At 44.5% G+C, this 23279-nt stretch overlaps 1 protein-coding gene across 4 annotated transcripts in view; it reads left to right on the top strand.

Moving 5' to 3' along the window:
• Positions 1-18024: 18024 nt before the first annotated feature.
• Positions 18025-23279, top strand: part of MED15 (mediator complex subunit 15) — a 35305-nt gene continuing 30050 nt past the window's right edge. For 2 of the 4 annotated variants that reach the window (XR_010920204.1, XR_010920205.1), the window contains exon 1: positions 18025-18247. Coding sequence is in view for 2 of the 4 variants with exons in the window: in XM_067549989.1 (XP_067406090.1) it covers positions 18180-18247 (68 nt within the window). In the remaining 2 variants the exon portion in view is untranslated. The remainder of the gene's footprint in view (positions 18248-23279) is intronic. The other 2 variants (XM_067549989.1, XM_067549990.1) reach the window with 1 other exon arrangement.

The raw sequence follows: 23279 nt of genomic DNA on the forward strand, positions 1-23279 counted from the left end.
GCTTTGCTTTTCATGGCAGCTGAAGGACAATGCTGATTGCTCATTCACCTTTAGCCACTGTGCCTGCATCCCGTTTGTGGTTGTAACCATACTTCTACAGCTGTGGGAACAGTACTGCAGAAAACTTTGTTTCCAGGGGTTAATTCAAAGCGTTTTCAGACCCACAAAGGTCAATAATAGAAAGGGCTTTAAGTGGTCACCCATTGGATCCTCATTCCCCCAGGCAAGACTAGACGGAGATAGTACAGGCTCTGGGCATTCCTCAGTCCCGATCCCCTCGACCCTAGGAAATGAAGCAGTTGTGTCACATGCCAGGGGAATGGGACTGACAAGGCAGAATCCCAGCACAGCAGCCGGCCAGTTATTCATGTCTCTCTTTCTGCCCACAAAACCCCGCAGCGCGGCACCCTGAGGCAGTCCTTTTCCGGCCAAGGGACCGAGCCCGCTACCCAGCAAAGGGTGCGGACGGCAGCGGGGTGGGTGCGGAAGTATCAGCAGGTGTGGGCCTCCAACAGCGGTGTTCTCCGTGCGCACTGGACCCGGCTGCGCCGGCTTGTCCGCCAGTTTCTCCGCAAACAGCGCCGGCCCCGCAAAAGGAGCAGGAAGCCTTAGTGGACAGCGGCGGGAGTCCGGCGCGCTGGGGCAAGGGGCCCCGGCCCTCGGCGGGGGGTGGCTCCCCGTCGGTGGGGGCAGGGCGGCAGAGTGGCCGGGGGCACGAGCTGTCAGGGGTCCCCCCCCCCCACACACACACACACACACCCTGGCGGGGGCCCTGGAGCCGGCCCCCGGCGGCAGCGCCGGGAAATCCCCGGAGGGCGGGGGGCGCCCCACCCGGACGAAGCTCTGCAGCAACCTACCGGCAGCGGCAGCTCGCGCCTGCCCCAGCGCTGTCTGCCGGGCTCATCTTCGCCGAGCCATAGACGGAGACTCGGGGCTCGCCGAGTGTCACAAGCGACAAAAGCAGCGCCGCCAATCACAGCCAGCCGGAGCCGAGCCCACTCCGCGGGACGGGTCACGTGGTCGGAAGTGAGCGGTGCCGCCCGTCATGTGACCAGAAGTGCCGGCGCGTGCCGCGTGACCAGAAGCGATTTCTCTCACCTCCGGCCTCTCGTGACAGGAAGTGGCACCTCGCGATGACAGTGACTGGAAGGGGCGGGGCCTGCGGTAGTGGGTGCCAGCCGGGCCAGCCCGCCACTGCCAGGCTGTTGGGTGGGGCGGGGACATGGACCAAACTCATGCACTCACCCCCCCCCAGTCATCCCCACCCCCGCTCTGCTTCCTGCTGCGGCCTATACCCGTGTGCCAGCCTGGCATGGCAGTCGTTACCGACCGTTTAACTGACACGGCGAACTTTTTACTGCGTCACTAAAAACACCCCGAACACCACAATCACGTCACAGGCGTGTGTGCTCGCGGGCCGTGTGCTGGGCACCGCAGTGTGGAATTAGGCAGTTGTTTTAGCGGCGGCTGATTGGTCAGCCGGGTTCTTTGGGCAGGTGCAGCACTAGAAGACAGGACGTGGGTGAAGTCGTGCTCAGAGCAGTCTGGGGACACGAGACGTGACTCGGTGTCCACCTACAATGGGCTTTACTTCTACCCGGCTTCAGGGACATTTTCATCCATCTGCGGGTTTACGGACAGTGTTAAAATTGTACGTTTTCTGTATTGACTCTGTAAATCTACGGGCGGTTGGCGACCCTGGCCTGTTGCCAGGTGGGGGGAAGGCTTGAGGGGGGTCGGGTGTAGTGAGACGGGCTCTGTCTGCAGCAGGGCTGGGTGGGGCCAGCAGCAGGTGATTGTGCTGGGCGCTCACTAAGTCAGCCTCAGCCACTGCCATGCCTGTCATCACTGACTGTGCCATGTGTGGACGAGGCCAGTGTCACACCTGAGCCCAGCCTGGTGACTGTTAGATAGGCTAGCCAGTAGCCCCTTGTCTCTACCAAGGGGCGCGGCCCTCCTCGGCCCAGACAGACCATGGCACCCTGAGAGGTTTACCCTTCCACACCTGTCCCTCCCAGGACTGGCTCCCAGAGTCCCACCACCCACTCCTGCCCCCCACAGAGTAGGACCAGAGCGCCTTTCCCACATGACCGAACAGAGCGGTAGGATGACCCTCACCAATTTCCTCTCTGGCTGGCTGAGTATATAGACCTGCTTGCCCATAGATCTCTCTGGATATCTCTCATGCCTTTCGGATAGGCCTCTAGGTTGGGGTCTGATACATTTTTCAAGCCCTGGTTAATGCTGTGATCGGTTTCATCCAAAAATTACCTTAATCCTAAAAGTGCTGCCAATGCTGATAGATGAATGGCCAGCAAAAGAGACGTTTGGATGACATCTAAATCACATATGATGCAGTAGAAAGGCACCTACATGCACCATAACCCACTTCTTTTCCCCTTGAAGAGATTTACTATCAGTATTGTAAAGGGAGGCAGAGGGTGAAGTGAGTCAGATAAAACTTCCTACTGCTGTACAAAACGATCAGTCCCTTGGCTCTGACAAACAGTAAGTTGCCAGATATGTCATATACTTTCTCTTCCTGCTCTATTTTTCAGTGTATTTTAATTGTAAATATATTAATATGCTGTTTTCCTCCATCCACAGCTTTCATAGCTTCTCCCTGTATTCTGTGCGTGACATGCCCACCACATTTTCACAGATGCATGCTATGCATGGCTGCTTGTTTCAGAAAAATCAACCACTGTGCATTGATGCTGACTCTAAATCCATTAGAGTGGTACATATCTAAGGGCTTCTCTACATGAGAGACACACTAACTTTAGTTCATGCACATTGATTAAAATGATGTGGGTACACACAATGCAATTCTCAAAGCACACTAACTTGCCAGTTAATACGTATTATGTAATTTACTTTGAAGGAATGGAATTAATTGCTTGTTGATTTACTGTGCACTGTTTGTGTGAACATATTGCTCAATCACACTAGTTTGGCAGTCCTCCAACTTGTACCTCACTCTGCTTTGCATGACACCAGGATCTATCAACTCTGTTTAGTCTTAATTATTGTATTCATCTCCTGTCTGGTTTCTCATTTCTACTCTGCTCAAAATGCTATTACTTACGTCCTTTTAATACCTTCGTTATCTTCCTTCCTCTTACAGCTTCATATTCAAGTTCTTTGTCTTCCTCACCTGCATAATCTACATAAGGCCCTGCATAATGTTGCCTCACATAAATCTCTGCTCCCATTTCCTCTCACATACATCCTTTACCAATCTTTCACTTTACCCCTCCCTTCTCCCACTTTTGGGGTTGTGCCTTGATCTACTGAGTCTCTAGCAAAGGAGAAATTGACTGACACACTTTCTATGAAGTGGAAACAGTGAAAATGACAACACAGACAGTGGTGCCCAATGCACAAAGAAAATACACAGAATAAAATGTTTTCTTCTAATGTTTTTCAGTTATAAGAATCTTAGACCACAGGCATGAAAACACATGATGCTCAGTGTGACTAATTCACACGAGTAAAGATAAGCATGTGTGTTTACAGTATTGTCTGTGATTTTCAAAGAAGCTTCTGTGAAAACCTCAGCTGTTACCTATAACCACAGTAGATACAAACGTTCAGATAGAAATGTGGTTTACAAGTTGATAATAACCCTTATTTCTTTAAACTGTTTTTTAATTCTGCAAAAGCCTGTGAAGCCAACAGAGAAGTGTCAGGGTGGTACAATGTCCTGAACTGGTTCAATCCGACTCCTGGGAAAGCAAATATTGAAACCATTAACTTTATGTATTAGAATCCCCCATCCTGCCAGCTTCTCCATGTGTGATGACTCTAAAGACAACTGGGCTCTACACAGGTGCAGGTGTCCATTCCAGATCGAGTTGTGAGATCAGGGCCCAAAACTAACCTATATATTTTGCTCCTTAGTGCATCTAGCTTCATCAATTATGTCACTCACTAAATGCATGTCATCAGTCTTATGTGCCACTACCTGGCACCTCATGGGCAGCCTCATTAGAATGGCCAAGTCTGAACGCACCAGGCGGACCAAGATCCCAAACACAGAACTACCCTTCCCACAATGCACTAAGGGGTTCAGGTGAAAGCAGCCAGACTACCTTTCCCAGGATGCACTGGGACCCCATAAAGGCGACCTCCCCTCCCTCCCCTTCCCCCACAAAGCTAGTAGGTAGGTTTCCCCGCCAGCTATGTGGGGACACAGCCCAGCTAGGTTAAGGTTTTAGTTCCCAGTTAGACATAGACAGTGGTGGAGCGGAACTGGGCTGGACTCAGCTGGAAGAGGGGCCTCAGTATGTGAGTATGGGGGCCCTGCAGGGACGAAGCCAGGGCAAATAAGGCTTCCTCACTCCCTGGGACAGGAGGGCTGGCTGGGCCTCTGGGATATCCCTTCTCCTGCTCAGTGAGCCCCACTGGGCTCTATCTTCCCTCAGGCAGCAACCGCCCCTCTGTGCCTCCTCCAGGTGGGGGGAGCAGTTCCTGTCTCTTTTCCCCTCTGGGGCAGCTGGCCTCTCGTCCCCTCCTCTGTGCCTGCGGGAGTGTGGGGGGAATCAGTTGGCTTTTCCCTGTGGTGGGGGCAGCCATCCCAGGGCTCCCTGCCGTCCCTCCCTCCTCCAGGACTGGGTTGTTTGGAAGCAGCCAACCCTACCTTCTCCTCCACAGGGAGGGAACCAGTCCATCCCCCATCTTCAAAAAACCTTTGCAGTATAGTCCTCTGGGATATTGCACAGCATCCTACACAGTAATGGTGAAAGATGAACTTTTGGGTCAAAACACTGCAATAAAATACCTATTCTCACCAAAAAATACCACAGGCTTTCTACCCTGTGGAATACAGGCCTGGGCTTTATCAGGTCTCCTCTAAAAGACACACATGAAGTAAATTGCATGAAACTTTTGATCAAGAGCTCAGCCCTTCAACTCAGTGGCGGTGAGGAAATGACACCGTGTTATGCTGAGGGGATGGCAATGTGAAGAAGGGAAATGGTGAGTCATGGAGTATATTGTTTAAAACTTCAGACAGAAAGAGGTACCTTGAATCAGTATGAATAGTTAGGATGAGATAAGCAGAAAATTAATTGTTTATTAGTATGTGAATGTATGCACAGAATTGATAGAGTGTGGCTGTACTGGCAGTTGTTTATCCCTTCAGCTTTGCACTTGCTATTTCTCTTCTGGCCCTGTACAGTTAGTCACCTTTTTATTAGATACATGCCCTGTCCTTGTCAGTTCCTGAGCGGATCACGGTCTACAAATGAGCTATTATGAAAAGCCCTTCAACCCGGTGGTGAGGAAGTGACACCGCGTTATGCTGAGGGGATGGCAATGTGAAGAAGGGAAATGGTGAGTCATGGAGTATATTGTTTCATCATTTTCTGCTACGCTACATCTTGGCTCTTACTTTAGGAGAAATGTCTCTCTCTTATGGCCAGACTTATTATCCATTTCTGAGACATTTGTAAGTAATCCTTGCAGGGTGGATTGATTTAAATCAATTGTGATTTAAATCACCAAGAGAAACCCACTGATTTAAATCAAGTTTCCCACTGATACTTCTTCACATATTTCTTAAACAATGGTGCAAATCTGATCACTAAAACATGTTAATTGACAGCTCAGTACAGTATTTTACAACATCTAGGAGGGTATACTTTGTGTAATTTTTTAGATAACTTGATTTTTATTAATTTAGGAAATAGTACATAATGCTCATTACCTGTTTCAAGCTGCTGATGCAGCAGCAGTACATTAGGAATGGTAAGAACTAAATCACACACAAACACAATAGCACTTCTATTTTATTAAACTAAACCTTAAATGTTACATAAATGTTTCACATTTGCAATTGCAGCAGTCTCCTGAGTTGCCAGATGACGGCTGTCCTTAAACTCTTTTTTCTTTTCTTTTCTTTTTTTTAATTTTCAAATGTTAGTAACTCTAACAGACAAGTCATCACAATACTAAATGTACGCTGTCCTTAAAACTTCTACATTGAGCTCTCATCTTCCCTACTCCCACTGTCATTTTTATTCATAGACTGAAACAAATACAAGTTTTCCTGCTTTTTCAACTCCCAGTCAATTTCTTAGCTTTGAGTGAATAATACCAAACAATGAAAATATTCTCTCTGTGCCTGCAGAGGCAGCTACTGCTATGAAAAGTTGGTTTAGCAACTGAAGGAACTCTGTTTCACGGTGTCTGGCTAATGATTTCCACCAATTCAGGGGAGTGAGTTTGTTCAAATATCATCAGTAAACATGTACTGTTTAAACGGTTCTGTTCCAGCCCTGAAATTTATTATGACTGTCATAACTGAGGAGTGATTTTGAGATTCCCATGCCATGGCAGCAGCATCTTCTTCAGAAGTTAGGCATCTACCTTTATATCGGGTTGAGAATGTTCGCAAGAAACTGAGGTGGAGTTAGTGCTTGATCCATTTGTCTTTTTATTGCCTGCAGTTTAACTTTTCTGATGAGGTATTTATTTCTTCAATGTCTATTGAAGTGCCTTCCAAATTTCAACAGCATCAGTAATGTAGCAACAGTTTCTCTGAAGTTTGTTTAAGGCTATGAATATAGGTTTCTGTATACTGAGCATATTCTCTACATTTCTCTTTAATCCAATGTTAGATACTTTGGATGGGATATTTCCATCTATTTTTATCACGGGTTTCTTCACAAAGTTTTATGAGAATAGGCCACTTCTTAATAAATTGTTCAAAACAATCAACCACAGAATTCCATCGAACATCTTGAGGGAAAATTAGTTTGGATCTTCCTGCTCTGTTCAGTGAAGCTGAAGCAAAATAGTTGTTACAGAACTATTTTGTGACTTCCACAACACTTTCTTTTATTCCTGGAGAAGACATACTTATGTCTTTGGCTAAAAGGTGCATTAAGTTGGCACTGCAACCATATGTTATTAAGGAGCATTCTTCTGTTTCTTCTTCTAAATATCTTTTCATCTTTGCCATGTTTGCAGCATTGTCTGTGACAAAACTGCACATGTGATAGTTGAATTTTTGTTCACCGTTTATTACAGCTTTCACTGCCATTTGTTTTAAATATTCTGTTGTATGGGCATTTCCCAATGTATCTATTGTCTCTGAAAGATAATGCAACCCCAGCTTCTGTTGTCACACTGGCATGTATTACTGGATCATTGTGTACATTGCTCCACCCACCAAGGCTTAAACTGGCAAATTTCCCCCCATTATTTCTTGCACACTGTTCAAGTTCCTTCTCATACACTGTATCTAGCAACCTTCCACCAATGTCTGCTCTGCCAGATGGAGTGTAGCCTGGCTGTAAGGACTCAGCCATGTCAATGAAGTGTTTATTGTTAACAATGCGAAAAGGAGAATTTATGGCAAAAATGATCCGAGCAATGTTTTCATCTATGGTGACTTGTTGGTATTTGCTGGTCCTTACTACAAACCCATCCATGGTGGTGGTTTTACTGGATGATTGAAATCTTTTGCTTGCTACTGATACTTCGTTGTCTGAAATACGTTTAGTTGCAGCACTGCTGCTTAAAAGTACCAAAGGATGACTCTGAAGTTGTTGCAGATAGACAGTCACAGTCAAAGTCTCTTATGCTTAAATGGGATCCTGAAACAAAATTTTAAAATGATTTTGAATAGTCGTTCTTCCCAGTTCTCACTCTATTATTCAGTTAATCATTTACAATTTTTTCAGCAAGGATGATCCGATTCCAAATTACCAAAAAAGCAAGACTGACTGCACTTAGAGTGCACTTAATTTTGGAGTAAGCCCCATAGAACTCACTGGCACTTCTGTTTTTTGAGAAAACAAGTATAGGATGGGGTTCCCTTGGGAAAGCTGAGTTATGCTGAAGTAAAATAGGGACTAGACTTATGGCATCACCATTATGTTCTGTGGCCATGATGTTACAAAATAAGGGGCATGTATTATGTAATCTAAAATAAGAAAGTGACACCCACTGGCAACTGGTAACTCTAGATTTCTCTTACTGCAGCTTTCTGCACCATATACTTGGGTGATAGATTCTAAACCTAGTTACCTATTTAAACAAGCCATAAGGATTAGCTAAACTAAACTTTTTTTTCTAGCAACATCCAACATAGCAAATAGCTTAGTAATGTACTTGTTAAATCACACTTATATTAAAAGGCATAGAGAGAAAGTCTTGAAGAATGATATATTGCAATGTGAATTATTTAAGTTACTAACAGTTGATCCACATTGTTCTTTAGACATATCCACATCTTCATCCACTTAATTTTCTCCCAGTAAGTAGTTTTCATTATGATGTTTCATTCTTGCAACTAGGCCCTGCATCTCCTTCTTGCACTGCTTACACTTGACACATTTTCCTTTTTTACCCAGGGAAGGAATTTCTTCAAAATATTCCCAAATAGGGTTTCTCTTATGCCCAGAAACCATGACAGTTTTTCTGTGGCAAAAGTGTGGGGGATTATAGGAAGCTGTGTGTGTGCTGAATAATGTCTCCCCTTTTTCTTTCCAGTCCACTCCACTGTTCCTTTCTACTCTGCCTCCCTCCTTTGTCTCTCTGTGTTTAAGACAGTGTCTTAACTAACTTCTCTACCTTGCTGGGCCCAGCTCCACCACCACATAAGCACAGAACAACAACAATCCAATGTCTTTCTTTGCACGTGTGACTTTAGTCTGCTGAGAAACAGAAACTGAAAGCCCAGAACTTTCAAGAAGCAAGAGCTGGTAGTTAGGCTAGACAGACTAGAGCCATTAATTCATTTTTATGAGACATGTAAGTATAGGTTTAACATCTTTGTGATGAGATTTAATTGTAACTGTTATTCTTTAAATGAGATAAATTTAGTATTTTATTGATTATTTAAAAAAAATCTGATTTAAATTTAAAAAAATCTTGAGTTTTTTGATTCTTTAAAAAAAAATAAAATTGAATTTTATCCACCATGAACCCTTGTATATATTTGTTATCGTGATAGGCATTTTCACTGAAAAGAGTTGGAGATTAAAGCACTGCTTCCTGGGCTGCTTGAATCTACCTGTTTCATGCGACATTCCCATGAGTGTTTCCACAGGTTTGTGAACATTCAGTCTCCCTTACAGCATCTAGCTAGAACTGAAGAGCCAGTAGACAACTCTTAGAATCTCCCCTCTTTCTTCTCACTATCAGTTTTCTACCTTTTGGTCAATCAACACTCTAAATGACCACAGTTACTGCCACCTGTAGCCAGGAAAGGGAAATGACCCTTCTTTGTCTACAGGCAGGTAGTCCACATGGTGGCAGTTGCTTTATCATTGGTAATCAGATAGTAAGCAGCATTTGTCCTGATGGTACCTATGAAAAGCCTGACCTCTATCAAACCAAAGAGAGAGACCCACTGCTGGTTGTGAGCTTCTGTCCCCACAGTGAGCTGCCACAAGGCCAACCTTGAAACTTTTTAATGTACGTGAAGGTGATGAGGTTCTTCTTGCCTTCTTCTAGACCCTTGTCTCTCTCCAGTGCCACCACAACCAGAATGTTCTGTAGACAAAGTGGTTGAGCTACACTTATTTGTTTTATTTTGTTTTATCAATGAACAGAAAAACATTAGATTACACCAGAATGAAACTTCTCCACAGCACTGTTCTGCTGACATTGATGGGTTAGGATAGAATTTCCCAGTGGGTGGGATGTGCCCTTCTCTGAGTTGGGAAACAAAGGTTTAACCAGGTATTGTACAGAGACCTTTCAATTCTTCATCAGTTTCAAACAAACTCTCTAGCTATTACAACTGCAAAGAAAAACTTCAGGATGTTAAATGAGTATAACTGATAGAGATCTGCCTGAGTCTGCATGGTTTATTAGGAGTAACTGTCTAAATTGCCATGTATGTACATTCATCTGTACAACAGAATGCAGCAACATGTGTACCTGGTCTAGAAAATACGAGAACATACACAAGAAAGTGGAGGCCTTGGCCAAAGATAAGAACCTCTTTTTCTTCTAAAGAAGAATTTGTTAGGCCAGTGTTGTTGATGGCATGCGTAAAGAGGGATGGAGGTCGCTGCTGGAACACTCCTCTTGCAGCAAAGAAGGGCAGTTTCAATCCTTACTAATGCACTCTTTGGTATGGACTAGTGAGTCCCTTGTGCTCTTCCATTATGGGCATCTCTTGGTGTACTCTTTTGATTCCCCTCTCTGATACTGCTGGTTGGTGTTGATCATTGTTAAACCTATGTAACAAATGCCCATGTCAGGAATTGGACTCTCCAGGGGGAAGTGGCTGGATTTGCCCCCCACCACCTTCCTTGTAGTCTCAGTGGTGTATGAATTTCATGCATGTCCTGCAATATAGATGTGTGGATAAGGCTTGGAACCTCGTGGTTGCCTGTCAGCAGCCTGTTACAGCCACTTTGATATACAGCCTCAAGGAGAAGAGGGAGGAGGGCACATATTGCTAAGGTTCTGTGCTGACATATAGAAGTTGGTTTGCCTCTGAAAGATCCATAATGATCCCTCTTTCAGAAACTGAAGCATGAGGGGTTGGGATGAATGGACTTTGACTACTGGAGCAGCAGAGACTCCCTGGAGAACAGGCTTCAGGAACCTCTGGGGTGGCCCCCTCAAGGTATATCCGGTGTCTCTGCAGCTACTCAACAGAGCAAATATTCAGCATGTTTTATCAGTTCAAGCTTTCAGTGCAGATTCCCTTTCTGAGTTGAAAGGATGTTGAAGAAAATACAATATACTTCCTAGATCTCTTGATTGCTCTTGGCAGGGATCTTGCTTCTTGTCAATAGGATCTGAATCAGGTGGGGAAAGGGAGGATTTGCCTTTAAATATTTCTTTCTCATAGTAAAACGTCCAAGATATACTTAACATTTGTTTCCCTTGTTTGGGTCTGGACTCCTCCAACTGAGGATACAGTTCCCATCAGAGCCCATCAGAAGAGCTTCAAAGGCAAACAATGGAACAGTGCGGGCTGGAGAATGTTGACACCGTGATATAAGTAAGAAACTCTTAGGTAAAGTTATATATTACTAGAATTAAGTTTTTGGATGCTAGAAAGCATGTTTTTGCTTTGATTGTAACTTTCATATCTCACAGTTGCTTGAAATAACAATCTATGTTTTGTTAATAAACCTATTCTTAGTTTTACTACAAACCATGTCTCCATGCTGTGTATTGGGGTGGAGTGTATAATCACAGCTCAGCTGCAAGCTGTTATGTGTACTGGCTCTTGGGAGGGTGGGGTAGGGCACAGCAAACTGGTGTTACTTCTGTGAATGTCCAGTAAGAGGGTCTGGATACCGCACGGGAGACAGGTTTGGGGAGACTTGGGACTGGCAGGGTTATTGGGGTCACCCTGTTGAAGAAAATGAACGGGATTCTATGGGAGACACCTAACCCTCCCACCAACAATTAAAAAAGTAAGTGTCTAGGTCCCGCTTCGCATCTATCGTCGGAGTAGTCAGGTGGGTAAATACCAAAACTCAGACTAAAGCAAAACAAGGAACAATTTATTCAGGGGGCAAATAACAAACGAGGGGTCACTCGGGGATTTAACAAGGTGGAGCTTAACTCCAGATTCTTTCCCAACTTAAACCTAAACTACCCAGGCCCAAAGTTAATAAGAACTACTCAAGGTTTTTCTTCACCCTCCTGGGTGTTGTTCACGACTCCCAGGATGATGAGCCAGGAGCTCAGGATCTGCTGATGGACTCAGGAACCGCTGCCGGTAGGTATGTTGATCTTCTTGTGTGGGGGGGCTATCCGAGATGTTCTTCCTAGAGGCTTCTCTTCTTCTCCCCGCGACTCCTGCATGTGATGACACCTTGCTGCCTCTAGGGCGGACAGCACCGAGCTGACTGGATCGCTACAATTTATAGAGTCCTGTTGCCAGGAAGATCACACTCCTTTCCACCTTACCTTTCCCGCCTTTTTCCCAGAAAGGGCGGGAAACACTGGGGAAGAAGACCTCCAAGATGGAGTCCTAATTGTTCTTTTGCCATTTCAAAATGGCGGTCAGCGTAAACATTTCACTGAATTAACAGAATGCCCAAACTGAGGATTTTACCCAAGGAATAGGGAACATAACATTCTCAACCCAACACCCCTGTGAGAAATAATTAGACTGGTGAAAGCTCAGGGTGAAACCTTTGTGCTATGAACATGCTGATGTGCAAAGGCAATCTAACTAAATATCACATTCATGTCTCACTTCCTTACGATAGTAACAGGCAGTGCCATGATAAAATGAACAACAAATGTAGTTTTAAATACATAAATTTCAGGAAACTGGGAGTTCTGATGGGTAAATGCACTAACTTTTACTCAGTTCCTATCAGTGTGGATACTATAAAACAATTACACCCATTTATCTTTTTTCCTTTAGAAGGAATTGGGGTGAGACAACAAGTCTTGCTTATTGGAGAGGGCTCCATACTGCAATATCTTACATGCTCATAATGTTTTTCTCCATCCCAACTTCAAAAGATACATCAGTCAGCTATGCAACAACTCCAGAATCTGACTGGCCATAGGACCAAATCTGATATTTTGACTAAAACTAGAAAGATATAAAATGAATGTGGTACACATTGAATACATTAAAAGCTGGCTAACTGTTAATTTTCAAAATATAACTAAATGGGGAATCATCATTGAATGGGTGTGTTTCTAGTTGTCCTGCAGGGATCTCTTCTTGGCCTTATGCGATTTCTCATTTTTTATCAATGACCTGAAAGAAAACATAAAATCATTACTGACAAAACTGGCTGATGACCTAAATCGAGGGAGTGGTAAATAATGAAAAGGCCAGATCACTGATTCAGAGCAATCGGGATTGATTACTAAACAGGGTACAAGCAAAAAATATGTACATATAGGAACAAAGAATGTAGGCCATATATACAGAGTGGGGGACTCTATCCTGTGAAGCAATGACTTTGAAAAAGAATTGGGGGGGAGAGGAGAAGGTTGGCATGGTGCTCCCAGTGAAATGTTCTGGCCAAAAGGGCTAATGCAGTCTTTGGTTGCATAAACAGGGGAATCTTGAGTAGGAGTAGAAAGGTTATGTTATCTCTGTATTTAGCACTGGTATGACCAGTGTTGGAATACTGTGCCCGATTCTGGTGCCAACAATTCAAAAACAATGATGATAGATTGGAGAGGGTTCAGAGAAAAGCTACAAGAATGATTAAATGATTAGAAAATGTGCCTTATAGTGATAGACTCAAGAAACTCAATCTGTGTAGTTTAACAAAGAGACGGTTAAGGGTTGACTCGATAAATCTATTAGTATCTACATGACACTGGATTTATGGCTTATTATAACAGTCTGTAACCCTCTAACCTCCTCTGACCTATGATTGCAGAAGTGTAACATGCCACTAAACCTTGAATGGTCCCTTACAATTTGGGCTAACTACTTATGCTAAATGGTCTCTTTCATCTTGCATTTTGTTGTGAAGCTAGGAGAACCTTTTCCAGACCTGAAGAAGACCTTGGTGTGGCTTGAAAGCTTGTCTTTCTCACCAACAGAAGTTGGTCAAATAAGATATTACCTCTCCTACCTAGTCTCTCTAATATCCTGGGACTGACATGGCTACAACTACATTGCATACTACATGAGGAACAAATGATGATGGGCTCTTCAATCCAGTAGAGAAAGGTATAAAACAATGCAGTGTCTGGAAGTTGAAGCTAGACAAATTCAGATGGGAAATAAGACATACATACATTTTTAACAGTGAGTGTAATTAACCATTGGAACAATTTACCAAGGGTTGTGGTGGATTCTCCATCACTGACAATTTTAAAATTAAGATTGGACATTTTTCTAAAAGCTCTGCTCTAGCAATTACTTTGGGGAAGTTCTAAGGCCTGTGTGATAAAAGGAGGTCAGACAAGTTAATCACAATCATCCCTTCTGGCCTTGAAATCTATGACTCTAATGCTGAGCATCTGCAAATCTTTTTAACTGCAGTCGATGGCAGATGCTTAGTACCTTTGAGGCAAATAGGCCTGCATGTAAAAATTTAACCCCAAAATTGTAAATTTTTGGTCAAGGTTTTTTCCTCCTAAATTAGTTTACCCAGACCTTGTGTCGAAAATGTTGTTCAAAGTTAAGCTGCTGAGTACTGAAATTTAAAGGGGAAGTTATAAACATCTGTTGATAGAACAGAAACTCCCTCTCTGGGCATGGCTGAGTGACTATATGATTGGTGTTTTCCTTTTGTTTCAGTTACAAAGCTAGTCAAAAGTTGGATCCTTTTTTAAAATTTATTTTTGAACTAGGACTACTTAGGATTGTTGAGTGCCTGTGGACTGACAAGAGCTCAAGTATTTTAGAGTACCTATAGATCTGCTGATTTACTGACTGGTTGTATTTTTGGATCTGTGGAGGTCTGAAATTGCATAAAGGTTATATAATCGGACTACATTTGAGTCCAGTGACCTTGGAAGAAAAGTGCCCCATTCTGATTTGCCAGTCTGATACCGTGCAACATCTAAGGTTTAGCATCTACAAACAAGTAACTGCTAGCTAGCCAGCAAGCCTGTCAATGTTAAACCTTGAAGTCAGTAAGACTACTGGGTTATCGCCAACTGCATATCAGCTTCCTGAAGTGAATAAAACAAGTCACAACAACTATCCTGCATAAGCATCAAATCTCTCTTGTTTTGTTTTGCTTTTCATTCTGGTAGAGGAATGCCTCTACCTCAGCATTCTTGCACTTTTTTCTTTTTTTTTAACTGCAGCACATGGCAGGGGAGCAGTAAGGTAGTATTCATTGAGGCCATCTGAAAACAGCATCTATAGTTCCTCAAATATCTAAAACAGGCCTAAGTTTAAATAACCTTGCTGTTTAAAAGATCACATTCGCACACACATCTCATGGGTGAGGAGTTGTATGTTTAATCCTGAGAAGTCATTTTATTTTCACCAAGTCAGTCACTTGAATAGGAAGTGTAATAAGATGACACAGCTTGAATTGTATTTGGAATGTTTAATTGTAATCCTGTGTTGGGGAGAGGAGGAATGGCTATTGCCTGATATAACCAGTTTGGAAATGAGGTGATTTTTTGGGGGGGGAGGGGTGGATGGGACTAGATGGCATTCTTCAAATACTTGAAAGGCTGCACTAAAACAGATAGAGAAAAATGTTTCTCCTGCCACCAAGGGTGGCACAAGAGGCAACGGGTTCAGATTACAGCATAGCAGATTTAGCTTAAATCTCAGGAAAAATTTCCCAACTATAAGAACAGTAGGACAATGGAACCAAGGGCTTAGCGAAGTCATGGAATCTCCTTCACTGGAGGTTTTAAAAAAAGAGGCTGGATAGCTATCTGTCTTGGACACAAATCCTGCATTTTAGCAGGCAGTTACTCAATGATCTTTGCGGTTCCTTCTAACCCTATGGTTTTATGATTCCTCATAAAAAGTCACACTTTTCAGGATCAGTCCATTAGTCTGAATGTAAGTAATTGCCACATAATTGAGTAATTAAAATAGTTTATTAAGAAAATAATGTCAGTAGAACATAAGAAACCCCTTACGGAATGAGGGAAATGACAGCTTGTGTCTAGGGGTTCATAGTTCTAAGAAACAGGCACTTGGGAACATAGGAGCACACAAGCCTTGCTCTGTCCTTCTATCCCTCAGGGAACCCATAGAGTCCATGCTGCTGCTGGACTAGAGCATCCAACCTACAGGCCTGAAGTGGGCCCACTCCAATGCTACATTCAGCAGAGTGGAGCAATGACCACTGTCTTGTAAAGATGTGCTAACCAGTTTCATCTCTGTGATTTTGACTGCCTCATCACTTGTATTAGTTTCTGTCTGTCTCATTGACTGAAACATCTCAAGCCCTAGATGCTACAGTGACTGGTCCTAGCCAGAGCTGCCTTACTCCTAAATGTGCTGCTGGTGCTGCTATGTGAATGACCAGCAAAGTGAGAGCAATTTGGTTGATATTTCCCATATCAAATATATCCCTAGCTAAAGGTTCCTAGTTGTGCCATGTCCCACTCTACTGCCTCAGAAGAGATCAATTGTATAGTGCAATGTTTCTCAAATAGTGTTCTGCGGAAGGTTCTGCGGGCTGAGTTGAAGGGTTCCGCGAAAAAGAGGAACCGCACCGCCGAAATCAACACAAATCGCGTGCTGCCGAACAGCAGATGGCGCCCGCCGAACAGATGTGAACGCACCGCCAAACAGCTGATTGCGCTGCCGAAAACTGCTTACAGAGCGCACCGCCAAAACCAGCCTACACCGCGCTGCCGAAAAGGGGAAGATTTCCTGGACTTGTCGGTGGAGGGCATCGCATGGCCGTGCAAGGGTGCTGCGGCGAAATATAACTGAGAAACACTGGCATAGTGTCTTATTTGAGTGAGAGAAATCCCACTACAAAGCTTTGTATGGTTTTCTGTTTGTAGGATGCAGGGGCTGTCTGTGCCACATTATTACAAATGCAACAGGCATGGCCGCTTGTCTCAGAACATTTGTCACTGTACTTTGGTATCAGAGTACAGTAGGTCTACTAAGACTGGGATGATTGTTCCACACACTTTAAACTGGTTCTAAATTTCATCCTGATTCTGTTTGAATCAACTGGAACTAGATTTTTTACAATGAAAAGGAGCAGCGCATGGAACCAGAAATATACCACTGAAAGATGCTCCCTAGGAATGTTTCTGAATTTTTAGGTCATCTTTTGTTCTTTCCTTATGCTTTCATTGTCACTTTTCAATTAAATGAATTATAGATGTAAAAGCCCTGTGAAGGAAATAATTTTAATTATCCTTCTCTTTGAATCTCTCTGAGGGGTACCTGGTTTGTCCCCCTCTAGCCTTAGTTTCTGTTACTGGCTTGTCTGGCCTTCATGTCTTTCACCTTTTCCTCCTGTAGCCTGTTTAAAAATGATACTGCCGAAGTAAACTTCTTATCCCATCACTCGGTGTTGCTTGAATTTTTCCATTAGCTACCTATCTCTTACTTCATTCTATTTAAATTCTTTCTTTATTTACACAAAGCCCTATATAATCTTGCCCCATGTAGTAGCCCTCTGCTCCATGTTGCCTCCCTCTGGTGCCTTTAGCAGATTTATTCATTACTTTATTCCTTTATCTCTTCCCATTCTTGATGATGTGTCTCTTCAGGGTGGCCCTACAGTTCCATTCAGCAAGGGGGCAAATGACCATATGCAGTGCTATCTAATGTACAAAGTAAACAAACACAAATATTTCCCCCTCTAACCTAGCAGTTAGAGGAAGTGTTGGCTGGGGTTCTGCAGGCACTTACAGATGCTAAGTGCATGGAGAGGGAGATGTTACTTGTAACCAAACCTGTGCTTAACTTTAAGCATGTGAGTAGTTTCGATGAATTTGGTGAATTATTTCCAGGACAGGAGCCTATAATCGGTACAAGGTACTCACCCAGAATAGTCTCCCTTTACTACGTTTTTAAATGAAGGCTTTAATTCGGAAGGCATGCAGGAGGCCAGTGGAGAAGTGGCAGGACAGGGTAATTCCTTGCACTGCTTCACTCTGACTCTGGGGAAAGAAAATATGGACCCGATGGGCCGGATTTAATGCTGGCCGTAACCAAGGCCCCATTCCTGCAGGCTGCTCTGTCTGGGCAAACCCTTACATCGGCGTGAAGCCCCGCAGCTGCAGGGCAGGAGCTGTGTGCAGCAGCTTGCGGGGCTAAAGCCCAGACGTCTCGTGTGCCCTTGAGGGAGCGAAGACCAAATAAAATCACTTCGCAACCTCTGCTCATCCCTCAGCTGGCCAGGGCCGCCCTGAGCTGTCTCGTCACTGCACGAGTCGGGGCCTCCGTAGCCCTGGGGCCGTGACGTGGGGCTCTCTGAGCAGCCAGGCTCACCCCGAGCCTCTTCTAGACACACAACTACATCTCCCACCATGCAACGGGGGCCCACGTGACTTCGGAAAGGCTGTCGGGCAGCGGGACAGGTTCCCAACAGGCGGAGGGGAAGGCGGAGGGGGCGAAGAGCGGTGGGCGAAAACGAGGCTAAAGGAGACTTCATTTTCCAGCGCAGTCGTAGCGCGCGCCTCCTGACTGTGCCGGAGGTTGATGTCACTTCCGGGTTAGCGAGCTTGTGGCGGATCGTCGGAGTCGTCACCGTCAGGCAGCGGCGGAGGAGGAAGCGCGGCGGCGGCGGCGGCTGGGTCTGGTGGCGGCAGCAGCGGAGATGGACGTGTCTGGACAGGAGAGCGACTGGCGCAGCGCGACCTTCCGGCAGAAGCTGGTCAGCCAGATGTGAGTACGGGGCCCCGTGAGGAGGACGCGGGAGCGGGGCAGCCTAGGCCGCAAACGCGCCCTGGCTGCCTGGGCTTGCCCGCTGCCCGGGCTGGCACTGGGGGACTGACTGGGCAGCCGTGACATCACCTCCCCCCCCCGCAGCCGGGGCGTGGGGGCCGCTTCCCGCATTGGCCTCTCCGGAGCTGGCAGGCCGCCCCGCTCTCCCTCTCTCCTGCCACGGCCCACCACCGCCCCCGCCGTGGTCGGCACTAGCCGCTTCCCCTGCGGGTGGCCGTAGCCTCCTTTCTGCCGGCTGGCAGCCCCCGCGGGCGGCGCGTCCCCCTCTCCTCGCCATCCCCGGCTGTGTCTCTCTGCGGCTGGCTGCCCTGCCCTGCCCCCAGCCCAGGCGAGCAGGCCGCTGCTCCTCTCCCCGCCCAGCGGCTTGCTGGGGGGCTAATTCCCCACAGCGAACGCACGCCGCGGGCTGGCCACGCTGCTTTCTCCCTCGAGCTGCTTTGCAGCCTGGGAGCGGCCGGCGCGGCGGCCTCTGTGGTTTGAGCAATATTTAAATAATAAATCGCTGCTGCCTGCGTGGGTCCTGCACTTCTCTGCGTTGTCGCTTGTGGGAAGCAAATAATGACAAACCATCGTAACGTTTCTATCAAGTTGTTTAACTGTTTCTTAGTGTAACCGCCTGGCCTCGTTCCTTAATCCTTGGCCTAACTTTTCCCTGTCCTGTTTTATTTGTTAGGGTCCTCGTGGCGTTTCATGTCTGAATTTAGGGTATAAACTATTCAGGGCAGGGAACGGCTTTGCTTGTGAAGTGCCTCGCATGCTTGTTGGGTGATCACTCAGAGTTTGTATGTTACACTTTTTAGTTTGTTCTGTAGTCACCTGATTTACAGGGAGACAGTCTGCAGGAGCAAGGAAACTTGGAGCTAATGCGGTTAACTTTTTCCCCTGTCTGTGCACTGCAATCTGTAGTGGTGTTTTATCAAAGGTATTTAAAAAATGGCTGATGACTATCTTCAAGAGAAATTTAAAATAACATTAAGTAAATGTATCAGTTTTAGCAAACAATTTTAATTAAAATAGAATATTTGTATAACAGGGAATGCCATTTAACTAAAACTTCTTAAAAACTCTGGAAATTGGAAAGTAGATGGTATTAAAATACCCTCTCAGTTCATAGTCTCTGTTTTTCTAAGATTTGCTTTATCATTTTAAACATTGATAATTTTCATCAGGTTCACCATCCTTTTGTGGTCTGCAAGTGACAATTCCTTCTCTGAACTACATAACACATCTCAGACATAAAAGTAGCCATACATATTACCTTAATTAAAAAAAATGCTGTTGCTGTGTATTTGTGTATCATTATTATAATGGTTTTATTGAAATTGGGTTCATGTGTCACATCTGAAGTTACAGTTTGGCAGTTTCATCTTGTTGCAATTAGACTAAAATGAGACTTGACACAAGCAGGGGTTATAATAGAGCAGTGGTTCTCAAACTTCATTGCACTGCGACCCCCTTCTGACACCAAAAATTACTACGCCACAGACACATGCACCCCCCTCCCCGGCCCCCGTCAGGGAAGGGGCACCTTAGCCTGAGCCCTGCTGCACTGGGCAGGGGTGGGGTTGGGGGTGGGCTGTAACTTGAGCCCTGCTGTCCAGGGCTGAAGCCAAAAGCCTGAGCACTGCTGCTGAGGGTTGAAGCTCTAAGGCTTTGGCTTCACCCCCAAATCCCAGCAATTCTAACGCCAGCCCTGGTGACCCCATTAAAATGGAGAACCGCTGTAATAGAGGTATATTCAGCGTGAAATAAAGCAGCGGGGTTGGGAGCTGTTGCCTAGGAGTGTTTCTGAGGTCTGGTCACACATTCGTTCCTCTTCCTATGCTTCCATTTTCACCTTCAGTGAGTCATAACTAACTGACATGTAAAGGAAATAATTAAAATAATTACCATGTAGGATTTCCTCTGGAAAATGTTTTGTAACCATAAAAATGTTTAACAAGATCTTGCAAAATAGTCCTGAAAATTCACTAGCCCATGCACAAATCCTCCTGTTCACCCTTACAAGATGATGAAAATTAATATTTTACTTACTATAACAAATATTCACACTACTAAGAATCTTTTAAAATAAGTTCAGCTTGTTTGAAAATATTCAGGTGACCCATCTTCAAGGACAGTCTCTTGGATGTGGAATAGCTGCATAGGTGGTAACTGAGGCAGCTTCTGTTGCTGCAATTTCAAATATGGCTTTCCTCTATTAGTCTGATTTTTGGATATTTGCTGGAGATAGCCATGAGATCCTCAATTACAAAATGATGGTGTGGGCACAGGCAAAACATCCATGCTAGTCTCTTTCAATTATAAATAGCCTTCGATACTGTTCACTGCTAGGTTTTGTTGATTTTTCGTAAAGCTTTTGGGAATGGATGTGAAGATGCTTCAGTAAATTTGTTCTTTTGAGAGCTCCAAAGGATAGTGGTACTTATTCTTCCCTGCAGGGGGATTGTCTTGTGCAGGGCTCCATCTGTCATTGTAGTATCTTAAATTCATTAGTGTTTGTAAAGAACTGTCCTTACAAGACTCATGTGAGGTGACTTCATATTATCCCCCATTTTAAAGTATCTGCTAATTTTTTATGCCAACTTTGAGAGCCAAGAGCCTGACTTTTTTCAAACTAGTTTATATATTCAGAGCCGAGCTCCCATTGATCTCAGTTGTGGTTGAAAGCACTCAGTACTTCTGCAGAGTAAACCCCTGGTGTCTCAAGATGGATACCTAGAAAATGAGGAACACACTGTGGCTACCTGTGAAAACCTTGCTCATCATCATTTAGGAATTTTCTGGAAGAGTCAGGGATAGACCCTGATTTTCCAGGGTAGTGTTCAGCTGTCTTAACCATGAGATCATCCTTTCTCTTCCTGTCTCATTTGCTACACATCTTCCACTTTCTCAGCAAATGAGGCAAGGGCCCTACAAAAAGCCAACTAATTCACTATACAATCTTGACTCAGTCCCTGAGTACTGTCCTTCCTGTGCACTGAATGTAGCAGGGATCCTATGGAAAAATAGTGGTTGTGAAAGAGGGAAATTTCTTTGACAAATATTGTTAAATGAAGTTAAATCTTACTGAATGAAGTTTAAGTATCTTAGGAGTTCATTGTATTAAAAATGCAAATATTTATGTATTCTTGTGGGATTGTATGTAATGTCTCCCTCCAGACATGACTAAGCTAACCTAGGGAAATGTTAGGAGCTTCACAAGCCTATTTGACACAAAGTACCAGACAAGAATGGGTTTCACAGTAAATCTCTAGGGAGAGGGTATGCAAATGTACCCTGTCTAGTTATGCAAGAACTCAGCCTTTTGTAGCTTTGTAGACCCCATTCCTTCTGCCACTCATCCCCAGGTCCTCCTTCCCAGAGTCTAATCCTTCTCACTCCCCAAACCCCTCCCACCCTTGAATCTCCCTTCCCTTTCGACAACCCCCAATCCTTCTCTCCCCCTTCCTGCACTTTTCCAACCCCCACACCTTCCGTACTGCTCTCCCACACACTCACATTTCCCTTCACTGCTCCAATCACCCATATGCTTTATCACTGTATGAAAAATAATTAGAATCTAAAAATGTTATGAGTAGGTCATGTTAGGGTGCAGTGTATGAGGAACACCCTGACTTGAAGCAAACTGAGATCCATTGTTCAGGAAACATGTTTGCATTATCTTAACTTTCATCTTTCCTAGAGTGAATCAAAGCTAATTGATTGATTGTTGCTGGTGCTGTGCTATGATAAGTTGAGGCATGGGGAAGTTGTGGGCTATTTGTCATTGTGTTCAGGTCCAGCCACTTTCACTTGCTGAAAAGACCCCCTCTTAAATACCCGAGGTGCAGAACAACCCTTAAATTTAGTAATGGAATAAATGAGAATTCCATACCATACTGTTGATAGGATCCTCTGAGAAATTGGAGCTGTTTAAAATTAGCCAGGTTTCAAAATTTTGAGTTATCCGTTTAAGGTGGCGGAGAGAGGAACCTGGCAAAAAACAGATGCTGGCCAGCGTGAGAGAAGTTGAAGAGAGACAAAAAGTCAGGCCTGGTCTACGTTGCAGAGTTACGTTAGAGTAACGGGAGTTGTATTGGTGGGATGAGCATTTTCAGGTGTACACCTCCACTCCTGTGTCAACAAAACTCTGTAGGGTAGACCAGGCCTAAACCACTACAAATGAAATCAGAGGTACGGGCAGGAGCAGCCTTCCTCAGGGACTCCTGAACAGAAAGGTTTCCTTGACAATTCACCTGCCCTTCACCTAAACCAAAGCTACCAATTGTCATGACGTCTTCTCTTCTTCAGCATATTCCTGTTAACAAAAGGGAATGAACATATTGCTCTTAACTGATGATGTGACCCATTTGGTAGTGTCTGGGCACTCGGCAGAAAGACCCATCTCCCTCTGTTCCCTCAAAGTAACCATAACTTTTACTTAAATTGTTTTTGAAAGCTGACTGGGATACTTCTGTGGTTATGAATCCAGAGGGGATGAGACTGCATCACTTGCATTTATTACAAAAAAAGATTAATCACACAACCCATCAATAATGTATGAATTTATAAAGCTTCAAGTATATGCTATATTTATATTTTAGTAGCACTCAGAGTGTACCCTAAGGATTGGCCTCTATTGACTGGCTGTTCTATAAACCTCATATGCAGATATGATCTCTGCTTCAAAGGGTCACAATCTAAGGAGGCAAATTATGTTGGAAAGGTGGAGAGAGGAGTACAATCCATGTCCCAAGTTAGTGTCTTTAAATTACACTAGGCTAAAAGTAGCAAAGAAACCCCGTGGCAACCCCCATAGCATGGAAGGTGTTTATTTTGGTCTTCTGACAGGAGAAGATGGTTTCCTGTGCACCTTGAATTGGAATCAGTTGCTGAATCTCATAAGATCTCTACCTAATGGGAGGTATTTCCTATCTCATTTTCTTCCTTTCTAGCAAGGAGGTAAATGATTTAGAGGAGACTTCTCCTA

This window comes from Emydura macquarii, unplaced genomic scaffold (assembly GCF_026122565.2).
Source record: "Emydura macquarii macquarii isolate MOO-44397 ecotype Brisbane River unplaced genomic scaffold, CSIRO-AGI_Emac_v2 contig_1254, whole genome shotgun sequence".
NCBI lineage: Eukaryota > Metazoa > Chordata > Testudines > Chelidae > Emydura > Emydura macquarii.